The 22,274-nt window shown below is 40.3% G+C and overlaps 1 protein-coding gene across 2 annotated transcripts in view; it reads left to right on the top strand.

The window, feature by feature from the left end:
* The window catches only part of cntn1b (contactin 1b), a 39,668-nt gene extending 18,433 nt beyond the window's left edge, over positions 1-21,235 (top strand). The window contains exons 9-25 of one of the 2 annotated variants that reach the window (XR_004558691.1): positions 669-853; positions 1,010-1,134; positions 1,228-1,345; positions 2,635-2,785; positions 2,906-3,033; positions 4,137-4,309; positions 4,422-4,545; positions 9,370-9,537; positions 9,630-9,779; positions 9,850-9,920; positions 10,008-10,260; positions 10,967-11,088; positions 11,317-11,506; positions 11,626-11,747; positions 12,773-12,929; positions 13,059-13,191; positions 21,202-21,235. Coding sequence is in view for 1 of the 2 variants with exons in the window: in XM_034163204.1 (XP_034019095.1) it covers positions 669-853; positions 1,010-1,134; positions 1,228-1,345; positions 2,635-2,785; positions 2,906-3,033; positions 4,137-4,309; positions 4,422-4,545; positions 9,370-9,537; positions 9,630-9,779; positions 9,850-9,920; positions 10,008-10,260; positions 10,967-11,088; positions 11,317-11,506; positions 11,626-11,747; positions 12,773-12,929; positions 13,059-13,141 (2,320 nt within the window). In the remaining variant the exon portion in view is untranslated. Of the gene's footprint in view, positions 1-668; positions 854-1,009; positions 1,135-1,227; positions 1,346-2,634; positions 2,786-2,905; positions 3,034-4,136; positions 4,310-4,421; positions 4,546-9,369; positions 9,538-9,629; positions 9,780-9,849; positions 9,921-10,007; positions 10,261-10,966; positions 11,089-11,316; positions 11,507-11,625; positions 11,748-12,772; positions 12,930-13,058; positions 14,790-21,201 lie in introns of those variants that run through there. The other variant, XM_034163204.1, reaches the window with a different exon arrangement.
* Positions 21,236-22,274: the final 1,039 nt, after the last annotated feature.

Below are 22,274 nucleotides of genomic sequence, written 5' to 3' on the forward strand. Positions count from 1 at the left end.
CTTAACACTACTGTACCTGTATGAGGCAAACTAGAAACACTCATTGTAAACAGGTTGTTGTTGCCACCCAGTGGAAGAAAATGTCATTCAAAGTTTCAAAGTATTTAGTAGTAGTGTGGAGAGGATCCCTATAGGTAAATGTGTGTATATTTACCTAACTAAATGTAAAGAAGCTTTTAAAAATAAAGTTATTACAGTTAGCCACTTTACCTTAGCCTTCTGGTTAACCAGCGGGGCTCCTGTCTGCTGAGTCTTAGCAAATAAATTGCTTGTCTTCAGCATTGAGCTGCTCATAAACTGTACAATTACATTTTGTATATTTGTTCATTAAGTAAATGTTCAGACCATTTTCTGGAAATTATTTCACTGAAATTCACACCTTTTCTAGTCATTTTCTTGACGTATGCATTTAGAGGCATGGATGGATGATTAATGGGTGAAAGCATCAATGATTAGAGGGATGGTGGATAGGTGTAAGCATGGATGGATAGATGGATGATAGATGATGAGTGGAGACATGCATTGATTAGTGGATAAATGAAGAATGGGTGAAGGCATGTGTTGATTGATGGATGGAGTATATGGGTACATGCTTCTTTTGTTCTTATAAGGTCTTCGAGTGCTTGTTAAAACAATTTAATTTCCATGTTTGTGCGATATCTATTTAGTCCCATCCCTCATATCGTATGGAGGAAGGTGGACGCCACAGACCTGCCAGCAAACCATGAGATCAGTGAATCAGGAGCTGTGCTCCACCTGTACAATGTACAGTACGAAGACGTGGGAGGATACGAGTGTGAAGCCATCAACACAAAGGGAAAAGACTGGCACAAGGCCTGGCTCTACGTGGAGTGTAGGTGCTCTTTCATTCAGGAATATTAGTGACCCCTGGTGGAAATACGCAGCAAACATATAAATCAGAGCCTTTCAAGTTCCCAAATAAACTGCTGTATTCTGCGGCTTCTTTTATTGCACATAACCAGGTTTAATTTCTAATTTTGTTTGGCAGCTGCCCCGGAGTGGGCAGAGACCATCAATAACACTCAGGTGGACATCGGCTCGGAGCACACGATGCGCTGCGTGGCATCAGGGAAGCCTTTCCCGTTCATCCGCTGGTTCAAAGACGGATATATGGTGAAAACTTACACTGTCTGATGTTAAGTTGCCCTTTTTTAAAAGAATGATGTTGTAGTTGTAAGTGCAACTTTGAGCTTTGTGTTTTTCTAGTATGGGAAAGGCGAGTTGAAGTTCTCCAGTCTGACCTTTGAAGATTCGGGGATGTACCAGTGCGTTGCCGAGAACTACTGGGGCATCAAGTACGCCAATGCTGAGCTGCGAGTGATTAGTGAGTCCTGTCCAGCAACTGTACAAGGACACACTGTCGATTATTGGCAACAGAAATACATATGAGACATATAACAGCATTCATGCAACAATGCTATTGTCCTTTTTGGACAGTTATTTAAAATAGTGAACAGTCACCGCTCATCTGTTGAAAAGGTGCAAGATTCAGTAGAAACTTTCAAGTAAAAAGAAAAAAATCTGCACACTTCAGGTCTGTTCCTGAAGTGAACAGACCTGAAGTGTGCAGATTTTTTTTCTTTTTACTTGGACAGTTATTTAACAAATTTCCTGTTAGGCATCACTTCAAAAACTGTCATTAGCAACAAAGATGATTGCAGGTCTCTTCTTGTTAAAGGTGTAGTCCCAATTGATTAAAAAAAAAAAAATCAAATATTTTATTATGCACCACTATAAATTTGCGCTATATGATGCTAGTGAGTTTTCATGTTAGCATCACAGTATGTAACGCTACTGAATTTTCCAGATGTAAATCCATCGTGAATCACTGCTTTAAGGTGTTCCCCTCACTCAGATCCTCAACTACCACAAGTATATATTTTTAAGCATATTATAAAGCCTGTTGCTCATAGTGGAGGCGCTCACCTCATGCTAACGGGAGGTTCCTGTGCGGTTACATGCTTTGGTATTATTGCTTCATCGCTGTGGAGTTGTGGAGGAGTTTCCTCAGGAGGAGAGAGACCCGGTGTATGTTAAACAAGGACAGGCTGCCGGACAATGTCGAATTTAACTGAAAAAAAATCCTGTGAAAACGTGAATTTGGGCAAAAATTGCGTGTTTTTCTGAACGTTTCGGGCGTAATCATGCGTAAACATGAAAATTGGCCAAAAAAAAAATTTTGTTCCATTTTTTTGTCAGAATGGTGTTCGCTTGATCCAAGGGCATGAGCAATGTCGGATTTGACTGAAAAAAATCCTGTGAAAATGGGAAATTTGGGCAAAAATTGCATGTTTTTCTGAACGTTTTAGGCGTAAGCCCTGGACATGAAAACTGGCCCAAAAAACTTTTGTTCCATTTTTTGTCAGAATGGTGTTTGTTTGATCCAAGGGCATGAGCAATGTCAGACTTGACTGAAAATTTCCAGTGAAAATGCGAATGCAGTGCAAATAAAATAAAATAACTGCCCTCAAATGTTAGATTTCAGCCCGGTAAGCACTGTTTTTGCTTCAAATACCAAAAGCAAAGCAATGGGTTAAAAACCTACCATTTTGGCAAAGTCCAGCATGACGTCCTCTCTTAATGAATAAAACATGATTGATAATCTCTCTCTAGCCTGTGCACCTACATTTGAGTTTAACCCAGTGAAGAAGCAGCTTCTTGGTGCCAAAGACGGCCGTGTGGTAATCGAATGTAAACCCCGAGCAGCTCCTAGGCCTCGTTTCACCTGGACCAAGGAGAAAGAGCTTCTCTTCAACAGTACACGGTCGGTATGAGCCATTGAGAGAAAATATACTGCAGTCAATTGGCAGAAAACTCTAACCCACCTGTATTCACCTGAAAGTCATTTTTGGTCTGAATATTTTTTTTGTTTGTTCATTTTTAGCATTTCCATCATGTATGATGGGAGTCTCGAGATTCTCAATGCGACTAAAAATGATGAAGGCTTCTACACGTGCTTTGCTGAGAATAACAAAGGAAAAGCCGAAAGTTCTGGATATCTCACCATCACAGGTCAGAGCACAAAAGCAGAAGAGACAAAGAGGGTGACGGCATTTTTAAAACCACCTAATGTACTCGCAACCTAGAGTCTAGCCCTGTGGTATATGTAGACTGCCATATTTTCCTGAGTAGAGGGACGGGGGGGGGGGCAAGTGTTTACATGCGGTTGTTTCCAGTGCAGAAAGTTCCTGGTTCAAACCCCACCGCTGCCCATTCTCCATGTAATATGAAGTTCTATATAAAGACTTGCACTTGCAGGACCCCCCAAACTAGTAAAAAAAAATGAAAGAAAAAAGCAAAAGAAAAAGAAACGCTTCATGTGTGACTTATACTCCAAAAAACATTGGATGCTGGGAGGCATTAGTTGGCAGTTGCTGGATTCTGACAGAGGGCATCTTGCAGCCGATTAACCCATTCATAGGTTGGGGTGTTTTCACTTAAATCCTCCTAATGTAAACATAAGGGTACATTAGAATCTATCCCAGGGAAGGGGTACCCCTGGGATAGAGTACATTAGAGTGCATCCAGAGAAGGGTACCCCTAGGGTACAGTAGAGTTTATCATAGGGAAGGGTACCCCTGGGTTAGAGTACATTACAGTCTATCCCAGAGAAGGGTATCCCTGGGGTAGAGTACATTACAGTCTATCCCAGAGAAGGGTACCCCTGGGGTAGAGTACATTACAGTCTATCCCAGAGAAGGGTACCCCTGGGGTAGAGTACATTACAGTCTATCCCAGAGAAGGGTACCCCTGGGGTAGAGTCCATTACAGTGTATTCCAGGGAAGGGTACCCCTGGGGTAGAGTACATTACATTCTATCCCAGAGAAGGGTACCCCTGGGGTAGAGTTCATTACAGTCTATCCCAGGGAACGGTACCCCAGGGTGTAGACTTTACCTTGGGGGTGTTCCTACTTCGATCTGATTTTGGGTAACAGAAACTGATCTCAGATGGCACCACAAAAACTTCAGTGAAATTTTTCAACAAATGGTCTCCAGTTTTCTCACATCTGTCTCCATGGACACATGCTCTAGTAAATAACTGCTCATTGATGCTTTTGAGATTTGTCATCCTCAAGTGAAGGGATACGAATTCCATAGTTGGTTTTCTTTGCAGAGGCCACCTCGATCACGGTGCCTCCTGAAGACACAGAGGCAAAAGTTGGGGAGGACGTGTTTCTGAGATGCTCTGCTTCATACGACCCCATGCTGGAGGTCACTTTCATCTGGGCTATAGACTTCAGAGTCATCAATTTTAATGCAGAATGGCGGCACTATGAACGTGTTATGGTGAAAGTTCATTTGACCTTTATTAAATCTCACTTGACATGTTGCATAAATAAAAAAATCCAGTGTACCTTTCATTCTTCCTCTTACACTTATTTTGCTTCTTCTTGATCAGGGCGACAATGGTAGAGGTGACCTGAAAATCATGAATGTCCAGATCTGGCATGAGGGCCGCTATAGCTGCATGGCTCAGACCGTCGTGGACAACACTACAGCTTATGCTGACCTCAAGGTCGTAGGTCAGTCCTGCGATGATTTGCCATGTAGCTAAACATCTATACCATGATTCTCGAACGCCCAAATCGATGTATCTGTCCGGTTTAAAACCCACACATACTTAGTCTTTTTTCCAGGTAAGATGTAAAATTACCTGAAGATGTGCAGTAAGAGTTTTCAAAGCAACCCTTACCAAAAAATAGTACTGATAAGTATATAAAAAGTAAACTGGAAGTATACTTGAAACATACTTGCATGTACTAGTAAGGGAAAATTGTAACTCATAAAATCCTGTTGCTCACAATGGAGGCATTCAGCTCATGTTTTCGTTAGCCTGTTGGCATCTTACATTATGCTATGCCCGTTAGCATCAAGTTATGTAACGCTGAGTTTTCATGCTAACATTAGCCAATTAGCATTGCATAATGTGACAGCCACTAGCATGACATTATGTGATGCTAGCGAGTTTTCATGCTGTTAGCACCACATTATGTGATGCTACAGAGTTTTTCAGACATGTGAATGATTAAATCTATCATGAATCACTGCTTGAAGGTGCTCCCCTCACTTGGTCCTCAGCCACGACAATTATATGTATTTTTAACCACATTATAAATCCCATTTGTTCAGTGGAGGTGTTCAGCTCATGCTCACGGTAGCCTGATGGCATCTTACATTATATGATGCCTGTTAGCACTGCATTATATTGCAGGTTTTTTTTAATGCAAATTAGCCCATTAGCATCGCGCTATATGATGCTAGGGAGTTTTCATGTTAGCATCACAGTATGTAACGCTACTGAATTTTCCAGACGTAACTCCATCGTGAATCACTGCTTTAAGGCATTCCCCTCACTCAGATCCTCAACTACCACAAGTATATATTTTTAAGCATATTATAAATCCTGTTGCTCACAGTGGAGGCGCTCACCTCATGCTAACGTAGGTGCGATTTCAAGGCACACCTAATGCCAAGATACCACCAAGCCAATTTTACAACATATTGTCATGATGGTGATCGATTCGGTACAGTGTCCATGCAGCACCTTCTGGTGGTTGCGCCTTATAACTGGGACAGTGTTGTAATAAAATGGTACTTACGACGTTAAGACAGAGCTGTCCGAGTCTGATTCCTAAGGCTGCCATCCTCACTCACTCACTCACGTTCAACCGCTTACTCCAATTAAAGGTCACGGGGGGCTGCAGCCTATCCCAGCAGTCATAGGGTGTGAGGTGGGGTACACCCTGGACAGGACGCCAGTCTGTCGCAGGGACACATATAGACAAACAAACACATTCACACCCACACGCACACCTACAGAGTACCAAGTTTCCAATCCTCTTACCCTGATATGTCTTTGGATGTGGGATGAAGCCAGAGCACCCAGAGGGAACCCACGCAAAAACGGGGCGAACACGCCAACTCCACACAGGAAGGCCACAGGTGGGAATCAATCCCATGTCCTTCTTCATGTTAGGAAACAGTGCTAACCACTAAGCCATTGTGCTGACCACCATCCTAAGGTAAAACTACCAAACCGTGGTGTCAGAAGTTCTCTGGAAGGTGGAAGAACGACAAGTAGGAGAAGCGCTTACTCATCGGAGAGAACTCGCGCTGTATGCCAGAATCAGAAGTTACAGTGAGAGTGAAGCTAACAAATTAACAAACGCTAGCTACCATCTCCCGATCAACAGCATGGCAGCTGCGCTGACAGGATTTCAAGCTTCACTGTCTCCAAAGTTCGAGTTCTCAAAGCCAGAAGAGTGGCTGAAATGGATCCTAAACTCAAATTGCAGTTGGAGAAAACCAAGTTAACACTCTGATATTTAAAAAGGGTGATGAAGCGGAGGGCGTAATTACCTCACTGAACCTGCACAAAGAGGAGGCGTGTGAGTACCGCACTCACAAAGAGTGCGGTACTCACACGCAGATTATATATATATTTAAAATAGAAATGTATGTACAAAACTGTGGGTACTTCAGTGGCAGTGGATATTCCACATGAACAAATACTGCACTAATTTCAAGTGTGGCATGTGACCTGGCTACCATGCGCTCATGCTAACAGCAATGGCGCTTAGCTTAAAAACAAACATGGCGGGGTTTGTTTTGGTGACAGATGATTTGAACGAGCTTATGGACGGTGCTCATTCTGACGCAAAAAACAAATGCAGTACATCGTTAGCCATCTGGAGGCATTTGCAGTATTCACTGGGACGTCTGTAGCTGAGGTAGAAACGCTGTCGGATGAAGAGCTCGACAAATTTCTGTCAAATTTTTCACGGCACTGTGGAAAGCAGACGGCAGTCTGTATGTGAAGAAGTCAATGCACATCATCAGGTACGTACTAAGACCGTGAGAGATGTTGATATCAGCAAAGCTGATACGTTTTGTCGTTTGGATTGGACTGGACTGCTATTTAAAGTTCGTGTTGGACTGTTTGGAACCTCTTGACCTCAAAGGATCAGTGACACACACCAAAATGTAAGTCCCCTTTCTCTTGTTTATAAATTAATAAACTATCAAATGACAAGGATCTATTTTAGTTGTTATATAAAACAAATAATGTTTTTTCATTCGTGCAATGGTAAGAACATTTCATTCGGTGAAAGATGAAATGTTGCTTTCTACAAGGTGTAGCCGAGTTGAATGGAACATTTCATCTTCATGAAATATTCTTACCATTGCACTCGCAAACATTCATTATTTATTTTGGAGATTTTATATACTTCAGTTATTATTTTAGTAAATTTACTAAAGTGTATTAACACTGGGCGAAGAATAAGAAGAGGAGGAAAACGTGTCCAGAGACAGCGGGAGAAGAGGAAAACGAGAGGGTGAAAATGAGAGTCGGGACTGTAAATGTTGGCAGTGTGACTGGTAAACGGGCAGAGCTGGCTGACATGATGGAGAGGAGAAAGGTAGACATATTGTGCGTGCAAGAGACCAACTGGAAGGGAAGTAAGAGCAGGAGCATAGGTGGTAGGGATATGAATCGTACAACAACTCACGATTCAATTCGATTCCGATTATTGAGGTGACGAGTCGATTCAGAATCGATTTTCGATTCAAAGAGCTCTGAGAAATAGTTATATTACTTAAAAAATGTTTATGTTTAAGAAAATACAGCTTTACAAGGTTAATCAAGTGATTCTAGATGTAAATTTACTTATCTGCTTTGCTCGTTCAGAGTTGGCTGGCAGTTTAGCGAAGCGCTGGTCAGTAGTCAGCAGATATCGCTGCTCCCCTCTTTTAGCTCCGGGTGATAGAGTAGCATGTGGGCTTGCGGATTTGAAGTGTTTCCGAAGTACTTGACTTTAATTTTGCAGCTTTTGCACACTGCATAAGTCATGTCAAGCTCCTTCTTACGCAGCAAAATAATAAAATCCAAAATGCGCCCAAAAATTTGCCTTCAGCAAAGACGGTGCTGGCTGAATTAGCTCTTCATCCGCCATGCTGAGCTGCAGCTCACGAATGTTTGAAGCACGCCGGACCCTCCCCTCGCGGGTACGCTGTAGTACGGAGGCCGTTGCCTGACAAACAGTACACGCAGGGAGTAAGCAAGACAATGTTTAAAAAAATGCTTTTTAAAAATGGATTCTTGGACATTTTGGATCGATTCAGAATCGTAATAAATAAGAATTGCGATTCGGACGTGAATCGATTTTTTTTCCGGCACCCCTAATAGGTGGTGGGTTCAAGTTGTTGTGAGGATAGGAAGAGGTGGTGGGGTCACTTTGAAGGAAGGAAGAGTATGTTAAGAGTGTGTTGGAGGTTAAGCGAGTGTCTGACAACTGAAGGGGTGATGATGAATATCATCAGTGCATATGCCCCACAGGTAGGTTGGAAAGTGCAGGAGTTTCTGGAGTGAGTTAGATGAAGTGGTGGAGAGTGTGTCCAAGCATGAAAGAGTGGTGATAGGTGTGGATTATAGTGGGCATTTTTATGAAGGGAACAAAGGTGATGAGGAAGTAATGAAGTATAGAGAAGGCCAGAAGGAGTTATGTTGTGTGTGTGTGGATTTAGAGAAAGCTTATGACAGGGTGCCAAGAGAAGAGTTGTGGTATTGCATGAGGAAGTCTGGAGTAGCAGAGAGGTATGTGAGGATGGTGCAGGACCTGTACAAGGATAGTGGAACAGCAGTGAGATGCGCAGTAGTAATGACAAACTCATTCAAGGTGGAGGTGGAATTCCACCAAAGATCAGTTCAGAGACCTTTCTTGTTTTCAACAGTGATGGACAGGCTGACAGATGAGATCAGACAGACAAAGCTTGCACTGTGCATAATTTCTCCAATCACAGCCACGTAAGCCTGTAACTTCTTCTGGGTTGTCTGGGTGTCTTGGTGGCTTTCCTCACTCTTCTCCTTCTTGCACAGTCACCCAGTTTTTGAGAAATGTCTACTCCATGCAGACTTACCATAGAATGCCATCTTGTTTGTATTTCTTTGTAACTGATGTAAATAAAGTCCAAGACATATTCAGTGGCAGCTTCACCATCAGAGAGCCTCGTCCACAACCACCACAAAAGACTCCAAGCTGTCACTGATGTTAAAGGGGGCAATACACAGTATAAAGAACAGGGGTATGTAAACTTTTGATCAGGGTCATTTGGGTAGTTTCTGTTGTCATTATGATTTAAAAAGAGTAAACACTGTTGTTTGCCAATAAATGGCTTCACCCAACCACTAACCATGAGTGAAAAAAGTTTTTGTGTTATTGTTAATATTCTCTGAAAATGAAAAAAAAAAAAAAATCTGCCAATGTATGCAAACCTTTGAGCACAACTGTAACTTGCATGTTTCATGCATCTTCCTGTCCTCCCTCATCCCACCACCTATTCTCCAGGTGTCCCCGGCCCTCCGGGTGTGATCCGTATAGAAGAGATTCGGGATAAGTCTGTGAAGCTGGTGTGGACTAAAGGATCAGAACACAACAGCCCAATTCTCTATTACACCATACAGACCAGACACTACTGGGCTCTTTATGAAGATGACTGGAGGAACGCTAGCACATGTGAGTACACCTCATCGCCATTAGGGGGCAAACTTGCTCTACATTGTGACAGTGCAAACTGAACCACTGACAGACGCCCTTTGTGTCTGCAGCTCCAACCTTTCTCGATGGCAATGCAGAGACAGCAGAAGTGACCGACCTGTACCCGTGGATGGAGTATCAGTTCAGAATCATCGCCACCAATATTTATGGCTCTGGAGAAGCCAGCATCCCGTCCCTGAAGATCAAAACTTGGGATGCCCGTAAGCAGACAAAGAGATTTGAAGTTCATTTTTGGAAATGTTCCACCTAAAGCAATATTTTTCCCCCCAGCTCCAGTGATAGCACCCACGGACGTGGCAGGTTACGGAGGCAGAAATGGAGAGATTGTCATCACATGGACAGTCAGTGTTCACATTTGACGCTTCAGATTTTTTGCTAACAATGGCAAAGGTTAACTCTCTCATTTCTCTCCTTTCATTACACCTCAGCCCATGCAACCGTGGGACTTCTACGGTAAGAAATTTGGCTACATCATGGCATTCAAGCCTCACAATGCTTACGACTGGTGGTATGAGCCCATCTCAGATCCTGAGACGAGGCGTTATGTCCACAAAGACTCCTTCTTCATTATTACTGAGGAAGACTTCCAGGTCAGAGAGTTTCAGGTGAAGGTCAAAGCATTTAACGTGAAAGGAGATGGACCCTATAGCCTCACCAAGGTCATCTACTACCCACGAGATGGTGAGCATCTTCAGTTTTGAGATAGTCAAAGGAAGTGCCAAAATTGTGCTCAATGGCAAACTTGTCAAGTTAAAAATTAGAGCCCGACTGATATTGATTGGCTGATGTGAGCCTTTCATGAAAATGTCAGTATCTGTGTTATTTTCGCTGATATCAAAACTTTTATTTTACTGAATAAACAATGCAGAAAAACACTTTGGCTGTTGGAAATGGTGTCATTATGTACTTTGTCCAGCAGTGGGTGCTCCAGTGGCATCAAGCACAGCTGTGACCCCCATTACCCCTTGGTTACATTAGCTACAAGAGACAGAGGCAAAGCGACCAGCTGCCGTTCATTCACCCCAGCTAGGTGGGGCAAAAATATTCAACACATCTATTTTATCCAAATACGGACTGCCAATCAAAGTTAAGACAGCGTGATTTGAGGTTGACATACTGTGGTTGTTTACAGTTATTAAATTTAAATTGTAAAACATAAAGCCTCAGTTATATTTCTTTGTCATAAGGGTTTGATAATGAAATTTTAGGGATCATTTAATTTTTTATGTATATATTGCCAGATATATCAGCATTGTAAACTTTATACTTCCTGATATTGGTATCTGTATCGCTCCTCCAAAAATTAGTATCGGTCGGGCTCTAGTAAAAATTATGGTACTGAACTGCATTACATTTTCTCCTCCCCATTTCCTTCCGCCTTTTACAGTCCCTATCGAGCCACCGACAAACATCTATGCCAGGCCAGTGTCCTCCACTGAAGCTCTAGTGTGGTGGTTGCCAGTGGTAGACACTGGAACCGGACTGCAACAGTACATTGAGGGATACCAGGTACAGTTCAGTAGCAGTGGTATAGGAGTTGGTCAGCCATCAACAAAAAAAAAAAACAAAAAACAAAACCAAAAAAAAAAAAACAAACAAAATGCATTACCCATGTCTGCTAGTCATTTTGGAATAGAACTGCTTAGACAGGTTTCAGCTGATCTCCATGGAATGATCAACCTTTTCAGGAGGAAGATACTGTAATTCCAGTGCTTTTTCTTAATATACGATGACCAGGTGAAATACTGGAGAAAGTACGATGACGTGGAGCCAGGAGCCAATCGTATATTTGTTCCAGCCACAGTCAATCAGACCCGGTTGGAGAACATGCTGCCAGACTCACACTACCTCATCGAGGTCCGTGCCTATAACGGAGCTGGTTTTGGGCCCCCTGGAGAACATTGTGAGATGTTCACCAAGAGACCACGTAAGACCAACAGAAAAAAAAATCAATGCACAATAAATAATATGCAGCAATTATGATCAACAAACAGTTTAAAAACACTTGTCACAACTCACCTTAATTGTAATTTATTTTATTTGTAGCACCACCTGATCCTCCTAGGATGTGGCGCTATATCTCCTGGACAGGAAAGTGGTTGTACGTGTGGTGGGACCATATCCAGTACGACTGGTTTGGCAATATTTCTTTCCCATTGTACTATAAGGTGGGTGTTTTTTGTTTGTTTATTTTTTAAAGCTTTGTAGCCATGTCAAGCGGTGTTCATATTATCACAGTAAAACATATTTTGAGTACATTATTGCATACCTTGTCTAATCCTACAGTCGTACTGGCTACCACTGAGGATGACAAGCAGTCAGCATTTGGCACTTAATGGGGATTCCTGGGGCGCGGCTAGCTCGTGGTTACTTTGCGTTAATGTGTACAAAGTTTAATGATCATATTAAGGACGGGAAAAATTTCCTCCATGCCTGACCAAATGGAACCAAAGTTCAGTCCAGCGTCTTTCACAGTGGCGTTCCTGTATCACTAGTTAGCATGCTAACATGTCTATAAGATGTCTTGTAAGTCACTTCAGAGGTCTTAGTTCCAAAAACAGCATTTCTAGATTTAGAAGAGTTTATTTCTCGCTAACTTTTACAAAAATATATGAGGAAAAATGCCAAACTGATATGTACAAAAATACTGTTGTTGGATGTTTTCCGCTATCATGGTTTATTCTGTTTGAGCGAGTAGTCACTGTGCCTAGCTGGCGGCGTAGCAACATTTGTCTAATGTCACTGCAAAAGGCCAGCTCTTTGAAATTTGTTGGCATATCATCACTTTGCTTCTGTTGGTTGTAGTTAATGTGACCGTAGGGTAAAGGGTGTGTCAGTTTTTTTTTTTTTCCTTTTTGTACTTTGCTGATATTTTAAGAAAAACTAGAAACTGCAGAGTAGCACAGCCACTTTACAGAAGCTAATGCTAATAACATACGTATATGGCACAATTCCAGAGTTGTGACACAGCAGATTATGAAGCTCAAAGTTAAAAATAAATAAAACAAAAATTGGATTTTTAAAATGTTGCCTTTTCTAGCTGTTCAGTTTCTTCTCAAATAGTTTGAAGTCTGAAATAGATGCAGCTAAGTGCTCATTGTCTAGCTCATGCTAGCAACATGCCTTAACAATTAATTGTAACACATTTAGTCTTACAGTTTATGCTAAAAACCTCATTTTTTGTGTTTCTCAGGTGATGTTCAGAAAAACAGGCTACATCTACGGGAAGGTTTACATCACTGGTTGGCACTTCATGGACTTCCCCATGCCTCAAGTTGGAGATTATGAGCTGATGGTTCGAGGCCGTTACGAAGGAGGTGATGGACCAATCAGGAAAATTAGCATTAAGGGTAAGACATAGATGACTGGTAGATTAACCATATAATGTTTTTATTGCTATTAGATTATAGATTACAGCTGTCACATTTAGTTCTGCCTTTTTAGTCATTTTGTGTCATTGTGTCTGTCTGGTTCTCCAGGTAAAGCATCAATGACGATGCCGAGTCTAAACCTACTGTCTTTGATGTTCCTGGCACTGTGCATTGTGGGATTGAATATTTAAGACTGACAGAAGCAGCAACTGTGGCATTTAGTGAGGGACAACTGTCCACTAGATGTGTTCTTCATACTGAAATGTCATCTTCCAAAGCAGTTGTTTCATTTTGTTATTGAGCTTTTTGAAATAGTGAATAATTTTCTGAAGCAATTCATGATTTTAATGTTTCAAGATTTTGAAACAATGAATAACTGAAGTAACTTTAATTTAGCCTAGTTTTTCAAGAATTTGAAATACTGAATCATTTTCTGAGGCAGTTATTTCAATAAGTAAATCAAGAATTTTGAAAACAATGAATCATTTTTTAAAGCAGTTGTTTCATTTAGTGGTTCAAGTACAATGACCAATTATCTGAAGCAATTGTTTCATTTTGTTTCAAGCATTTTAAAACACTGAATCAATTTCTGAAGCAATTGTTTCACTTAGTGTTTAACTATTTTGAGATGAATAATTTTCTGAAGCAACTCTCATGTAGTGGTTCAACCATATTAAAACATTTTTTTGACGTGTTTTGTTCAAGCATTTCAAAATAGAAAAAAATGTCTTTAGAATTAGCTCGCTTTACTATTGCAATTAGATGCAATGAACAGGGTCTCAATCAACTGTTTCACTTAGTTTTTTTAGCTTTTGAAATTGACTGCCTTTCTGAAATGACTCAGCACTTTAGTAGTGACTTCAGAGTTATTCGGGCATTAAAACAACAATGTTCAGACAAATTGGATCATTTACTGGTTTGAGTGAATAGATATATCTGAGGTATTCATTCGAGCATTTTCTGAATTAGCTCGCTTACTGTTTTGAATCATTAGATGCAGTGAATACCATCACAAGCTTCTTCTTTTTTCAAGTTTCAAGCATTTTGAAACTTAGTGGTTCAAGTATATCAAAACAAACCATTTTCTGAACTATTTCATTTTGTGCTTTTAGCATTTTGAAACTGAATCATTTTTTTGTGTTTCATTCAAGCACTTTAACAATGATTTTCAGATGAATTGGTTTACTTACTTGTTCACAATTTTTTTTTTTTCCATTTACCATTTTAAGCAATATGAAACAGTGACCGCCGTCTGAAACAATTAGAGTATGTCCTGTTTTGAGCATTTCAAAACAGTGAGTAAATATCTGAAGAATAGTGATTAATTTGGTTCAAAGCCTCCAAAAAAAATGGTGTGGTGTGTTGTTGGAGTTCAAACCTAATTTATTTATTTATTAATTAATTTATTTAACTCTTTATTTATTGAACTCTGTTTTTCATATGAGTACATATGAGTAAATATATATATGTATTATTCATGCTAATCACCATCCATCTGTCAGACAGGCAAAGCAAATAAATGCACATTTTAGAAGGTTTGTGAATTATGTGGAGGTGTTTCACTTTATTCTTCACATTTACAAGGTGCTGGGGCAGATTATTAAACCAGTTTGTAAAGTCCATATGTGTATGACTAATTTTCCAGAATGTTTATTTGAACTTGCGATTTAGGAATACTAATGAAAGCCAGATCACATTGATGATGATGGTCAAATGTTTCGTTTAAACATGACACCACTACTGGATAGAAATTGTGTCACCTGTGTGTGTATATGCTTATTTATGTCTTTTATTGAGTCGGCAAAATCATTAAACAGATTAGAACATGTTGTCTCATTGTTTTGATGGTGTATGAGTTATTAATAAAATCCATCCCAGAATCTCTGATCTGAAATAATTAGATAAAATTTTTAAATATCTAATATACAGAATGTTAGGATTATTTCTTTTAAAATATATTTTCTTGATGTAAATCATTTAAAAGCTGCAGCCTGAGCTTCGATGACTAGATTGAACTTGCAAATGTAAGAGTGCTGCATGATTTCTATCAGCAGGGGGCAGTATATGATCTTACTTTTCAGCAATACTACAGGTTGCCACACTACATACTAACAAGAACACTACAGAATAATAAACACAGAGTAAGAGAAAGAGACAGCAGGTAAAATACGGTGAAGCAGAGCTGAAGAAGTGATTATGGTACTGGCAGGATTCAATTAAATATTGTTCAGTTAAATTTGAATTAAAATTAATTCTCTGTTAATATGAGGAAAATCACAGGTCCCTGTGTCTGTCATATTCTACTGACTAATGCTCAGTTTTGACTCTGATATTGCTTGCTGTTGTATGTCTGCGCGAGGTAGCCTCCAGCTTGTAAAATCACACTAAGTGCTATACTATACGCAAAGCCCTGAACTAGGCATCAAAACCATTTCCAAGACTTACGCCTCTTTCACAGTGGATCAATCAATCAATCAATTTTTTTATATAGCGCCAAATCACAACAAACAGTTGCCCCAAGGCGCTTTATATTGTAAGGCAAGGCCATACAATAATTATGTAAAACCCCAACGGTCAAAACGACCCCCTGTGAGCAAGCACTTGGCTACAGTGGGAAGGAAAAACTCCCTTTTAACAGGAAGAAACCTCCAGCAGAACCAGGCTCAGGGAGGGGCAGTCTTCTGCTGGAACTGGTTGGGGCTGAGGGAGAGAACCAGGAAAAAGACATGCTGTGGAGGGGAGCAGAGATCGATCACTAATGATTAAATGCAGAGTGGTGCATACAGAGCAAAAAGAGAAGAAACAGTGCATCATGGGAACCCCCCAGCAGTCTACGTCTATAGCAGCATAACTAAGGGATGGTTCAGGGTCACCTGATCCAGCCCTAACTATAAGCTTTAGCAAAAAGGAAAGTTTTAAGCCTAATCTTAAAAGTAGAGAGGGTGTCTGTCTCCCTGATCTGAATTGGGAGCTGGTTCCACAGGAGAGGAGCCTGAAAGCTGAAGGCTCTGCCTCCCATTCTACTCTTACAAACCCTAGGAACTACAAGTAAGCCTGCAGTCTGAGAGCGAAGCGCTCTATTGGGGTGATATGGTACTACGAGGTCCCTAAGATAAGATGGGACCTGATTATTCAAAACCTTATAAGTAAGAAGAAGAATTTTAAATTCTATTCTAGAATTAACAGGAAGCCAATGAAGAGAGGCCAATATGGGTGAGATATGCTCTCTCCTTCTAGTCCCCGTCAGTACTCTAGCTGCAGCATTTTGAATTAACTGAAGGCTTTTTAGGGAACTTCTAGGACAACCTGATAATAATGAATTACAATAGTCCAGCCTAGAGGAAATAAATGCATGAATTAGTTTTTCAGCATCACTCTGAGACAAGACCTTTCTGATTTTAGAGATATTGCGTAAATGCAAAAAAGCAGTCCTACATATTTGTTTAATATGCGCTTTGAATGACATATCCTGATCAAAAATGACTCCAAGATTTCTCACAGTATTACTAGAGGTCAGGGTAATGCCATCCAGAGTAAGGATCTGGTTAGACACCATGTTTCTAAGATTTGTGGGGCCAAGTACAATAACTTCAGTTTTATCTGAGTTTAAAAGCAGGAAATTAGAGGTCATCCATGTCTTTATGTCTGTAAGACAATCCTGCAGTTTAGCTAATTGGTGTGTGTCCTCTGGCTTCATGGATAGATAAAGCTGGGTATCATCTGCGTAACAATGAAAATTTAAGCAATACCGTCTAATAATACTGCCTAAGGGAAGCATGTATAAAGTGAATAAAATTGGTCCTAGCACAGAACCTTGTGGAACTCCATGATTAACCTTAGTCTGTGAAGAAGATTCCCCATTTACATGAACAAATTGTAATCTATTAGACAAATATGATTCAAACCACCGCAGCGCAGTGCCTTTAATACCTATAGCATGCTCTAATCTCTGTAATAAAATTTTATGGTCAACAGTATCAAAAGCAGCACTGAGGTCTAACAGAACAAGCACAGAGATGAGTCCACTGTCCGAGGCCATAAGATCATTTGTAACCTTCACTAATGCTGTTTCTGTACTATGATGAATTCTAAAACCTGACTGAAACTCTTCAAATAGACCATTCCTCTGCAGATGATCAGTTAGCTGTTTTACAACTACCCTTTCAAGAATTTTTGAGAGAAAAGGAAGGTTGGAGATTGGCCTATAATTAGCTAAGATAGCTGGGTCAAGTGATGGCTTTTTAAGTAATGGTTTAATTACTGCCACCTTAAAAGCCTGTGGTACATAGCCAACTAACAAAGATAGATTGATCATATTTAGATCGAAGCATTAAATAATGGTAGGGCTTCCTTGAGCAGCCTGGTAGGAATGGGGTCTAATAAACATGTTGATGGTTTGGATGAAGTAACTAATGAAAATAACTCAGATAGAACAATCGGAGAGAAAGAGTCTAACCAAATACCCGGCATCACTGAAAGCAGCCAAAGATAACGATACGTCTTTGGGATGGTTATGAGTAATTTTTTCTCTAATAGTTAAAATTTTGTTAGCAAAGAAAGTCATGAAGTCATTACTAGTTAAGTTAATGGAATACTCAGCTCAATAGAGCTCTGACTCTGTCAGCCTGGCTACAGTGCTGAAAAGAAACCTGGGGTTCTTCTTACTTTCTTCAATTAGTGATGAGTAGAAAGATGTCCTAGCTTTACGGAGGGCTTTTTTATAGAGCAACAGACTCTTTTTCCAGGCTAAGTGAAGATCTTCTAAATTAGTGAGACGCCATTTCCTCTCCAACTTACGGGTTATCTGCTTTAAGCTACGAGTTTGTGAGTTATACCACGGAGTCAGACACTTCTGATTAAAGCTCTCTTTTTCAGAGGAGCTACAGCATCCAAAGTTGTCTTCAATGAGGATGTAAAACTATTGACGAGATACTCTATCTCCCTTACAGAGTTTAGGTAGCTACTCTGCACTGTGTTGGTATATGGCATTAGAGAACATAAAGAAGGAATCATATCCTTAAACCTAGTTACAGCGCTTTCTGAAAGACTTCTAGTGTAATGAAACTTATTCCCCACTGCTGGGTAGTCCATCAGAGTAAATGTAAATGTTATTAAGAAATGATCAGACAGAAGGGAGTTTTCAGGGAATACTGTTAAGTCTTCTATTTCCATACCATAAGTCAGAACAAGATCTAAGATATGATTAAAGTGGTGGGTGGACTCATTTACTTTTTGAGCAAAGCCAATAGAGTCTAATAATAGATTAAATGCAGTGTTGAGGCTGTCATTCTCAGCATCTGTGTGGATGTTAAAATCGCCCACTATAATTATCTTATCTGAGCTAAGCACTAAGTCAGACAAAAGGTCTGAAAATTCACAGAGAAACTCACAGTAACGACCAGGGTGGACGATAGATAATAACAAATAAAACTGGTTTTTGGGACTTCCAATTTGGATGGACAAGACTAAGAGACAAGCTTTCAAATGAATTAAAGCTCTGTCTGAGTTTTTGATTAATTAATAAGCTGGAATGGAAGATTGCTGCTAATCCTCCACCCCGGCCCGTGCTACGAGCATTCTGACAGTTAGTGTGACTCGGGGGTGTTGACTCATTTAAACTAACATATTCATCCTGCTGTAACCAGGTTTCTGTTAGGCAGAATAAATCAATATGTTGATCAATTATTATATCATTTACCAACAGGGACTTAGAAGAGAGAGACCTAATGTTTAACAGACCACATTTAACTGTTTTAGTCTGTGGTGCAGTTGAAGGTGCTATATTATTTTTCTTTTTGAATTTTTATGCTTAAATAGATTTTTGCTGGTTATTGGTAGTCTGGGAGCAGGCACCGTCTCTACGGGGATGGGGTAATGAGGGGATGGCAGGGGGAGAGAAGCTGCAGAGAGGTGTGTAAGACTACAACTCTGCTTCCTGGTCCCAACCCTGGATAGTCACGGTTGGAGGATTTAAGAAAATTGGCCAGATTTCTAGAAATGAGAGCTGCTCCATCCAAAGTGGGATGGATGCCATCTCTCCTAACAAGACCAGGTTTTCCCCAGAAGCTTTGCCAATTATCTATGAAGCCCACCTCATTTTTTGGACACCACTCAGACAGCCAGCAATTCAAGGAGAACATGCGGCTAAACATGTCACTTCCCGGTCCGATTGGGGAGGGGCCCAGAGAAAACTACAGAGTCCGACATTGTTTTTGCAAAGTTACACACCAATTTAATGTTAATTTTAGTGAACTCCGATTGGCGTAACCGGGTGTCATTACTGCCAACGTGAATTACAATCTTACCAAATTTACGCTTAGCCTTAGCCAGCAGTTTCAAATTTCCTTCAATGTCGCCTGCTCTGGCCCCCGGAAGACAACTGACTATGGTTGCTGGTGTCGCTAACTTCACATTTCTCAAAACAGAGTCGCCAATAACCAGAGTTTGATCCTCGGCGGGTGTGTCGTCGAGTGGGGAAAAAACGGTTAGAGATGTGAATGGGTTGGCGGTGTACACGGGGCTTCTGTTTAGGGCTACGCTTCCTCCTCACAGTCACCCAGTCAGCCTGCTTTCCCGGCTGCTCGGGATCTGCCAGGGGGGAACTAACGGTGGCTAAGCTACCTTGGTCCGCACCGACTACAGGGGCCTGGCTAGCTGTAGAATTTTCCACGGTGCGGAGCCGAGTCTCCAATTCGCCCAGCCTGGCTTCCAAAGCTACGAATAAGCTACACTTATTACAAGTACCGTTACTGCTAAAGGAGGCCGAGGAATAACTAAACATTTCACACCCAGAGCAGAAAAGTGCGGGAGAGACAGGAGAAGCCGCCATGCTAAATCGGCTAAGAGCTAGTAGCTATTGATTCAGCAGAAGGAGTGCTTTAGTTAAGGCACGTAAAGATTACACTGGGAAACAAATCATAATCTAGATAACTAGATCAATCTAACTGCGCAGATTAAACAGCTAACAGATACAGAAAAACACCGCTGTGCTCTGGAACAGGAAGTGATACAATACTGCAGTGAGAGCCAACCCACTGCGGTTAGGATCAACGTAGAGTTAGGTAATGTAGCGTATCGACTACACCAAACTTATGCAGCCCTATGTGGCAATACACTGAGGGACGCAAAGGGGTTCGTGAAATGGACACAAAAAATTAAACATTTTAATAAAATTTTTTGCGAACATTCATCTATGCAACACTCCACTAGTGTATGCAAGTCTATGACACTGCACTACTCTACACCATGCCACATTACCCTACGCCAGTCCGGCGAAACCTGCATCTACTAATCCTGCATTAGTAGATTTTATTCATCTCGCTGGACTTTGTTGAAGTCTGCTGGCAGTGAAGCTTCAAAACCACAGAAGAAGAAGAGGTGGGCCAAAGCTTCCCCCTGTGCGCAACAGCCATTCCTATGTAATAGATACGCTGCACAATGCAACTCTATGCTGTCCCGGTGTGAAAGGGGCTTAAGAGGGAAACCAAAGACAGTAATTAGCCAATGATAGATAAGCTAGGAACACTGCTATTGGATGCGCCAGGTCTGCATAAGACATAACGCCATGTTGGGTAGCAATGATGAAAACATTTCCTAGTGATACCACCCCATCTTGCGTTCCTAGTATCTCTTATTCACCCGTTTGCCAAACTGCTTTTTTTTTTTTTTTTTTTAACCCAATCAGGTGTGTGAGTTCACACGGAGAGGAGTTATGGTCTTGCGCATGCGCGAAAACATTCAACCAAGACAGACACTAGTGGTTGAAAAACAGTGATTGGAAGCTTTATAAAAACAGAAGCCTGTGTTACAAAACACAAAAAGACTTCCGGAGGGATAAAACCAAAGTAGCACTGGGAGAGTAATGTGAAATGGAAACGGAGCTAAATTTATGTATGCATTGGATTACGCTACCAGGCTAAATGAAGCGTGAGTACACAATCAGATCTTGCATTTATGTATTACTTGTGGATTTCATGACTAATGATTACATTGTGCTCTGATTATTTATACAATTTTTAAATGCTTAGTTCAGGAAGGCAGTAAGTACCGTTATGAATGATCACAAAATTAACAAGACTGAACAGAATAATAATAAAAAAAAATACTGGTATCGATTGCATCCTGAATTCATTTAACTGCCCAAAAAAATGACCATCTAAAACCTACTGTCTTTGATGTTCCTGGCACTGTGCATTGTGGGATTGAATATTTAAGGACTGACGGAAGCAGCAACTGTGGGGTTTAGTGAGGGATAACTGTCCACTAGATGTGTTCTTCGTACTGAAATGTCATCTTCCAAAGCAGTTGTTTTATTATGATTGAGCTTTTTTGAAATAGTGAATAATTTTCTGAAGCAATTCATGATTTTAATGTTTCAAGATTTAGCCTAGTTTTTCAAGAAATTTGAAATACTGAATCATTTTCTGAGGCAGTTATTTCAATAAATAAATCAAGAATTTGAAACAATGAATCATTTTTTAAAACAGTTGTTCATTTAGTGGTTCAAGTACAATGACCAATTATCCGAAGCAATTGTTTCATTTTGTTACACGCATTTTAAAACACTGAATCAATTACTGAAGCAACTGTTTCACTTAGTGTTTAACTATTTTGAGATGATGAATCATTGTCTGAGCAATTCTTTCATGCAGGGATCAACCATATTAAAACATTTTGCACAAACTATTTCATGTTAGATGTAACAGTTTTGGCTTGTTAGATTGTGCTTGCATTTTCTGTTTAAACATTTATCATCAAATCAAATGGATGATTCACAAATAAATGTTTAAATTTGACAACACTTGCAGATTTTCACTGTTGGCTTCAACTGTGCCTGGTCTTACTATAGTACCACCACCAGATGGCGGTTTGCACTATTTTTTCCTGTCTTCAATGGAACATCAAATAGTCTACAGAAGTAAGAAAACCTTTTCAAAATAGCTGAAAGTAGCAGGTATTATTATATTTAGTAGAAAAAACACTATTTCATGTATAGTTAATATACCTACAAATGGACTGTGCACCTTTAATCAATGAATTGCATCATATGGCACCAATTTGAATTGTTCCATAATAATAAAGTATTGCCTCTGAATTGTATAATAGTCTACAGAAGTAAGAAAACTGTTTCAAAATAGCTGAAAGTAGCAGATATTATGTTTAGATGAAAAACACTGCACATTTTGACATTGTTTACTGGTCCTCAGCTCATGGTTGGACTATTCCGTGTCCATCATGCCATAAGAAATCTGCTTTATACATTTTCACTTTTGTCAGTCTCCTATATTTCCACCTCCATTTCTCCTATTTTACCTCCTTCCTTTC

The sequence above is a fragment of the Thalassophryne amazonica genome, chromosome 22, assembly GCF_902500255.1.
Source record: "Thalassophryne amazonica chromosome 22, fThaAma1.1, whole genome shotgun sequence".
Lineage (NCBI taxonomy): Eukaryota > Metazoa > Chordata > Actinopteri > Batrachoidiformes > Batrachoididae > Thalassophryne > Thalassophryne amazonica.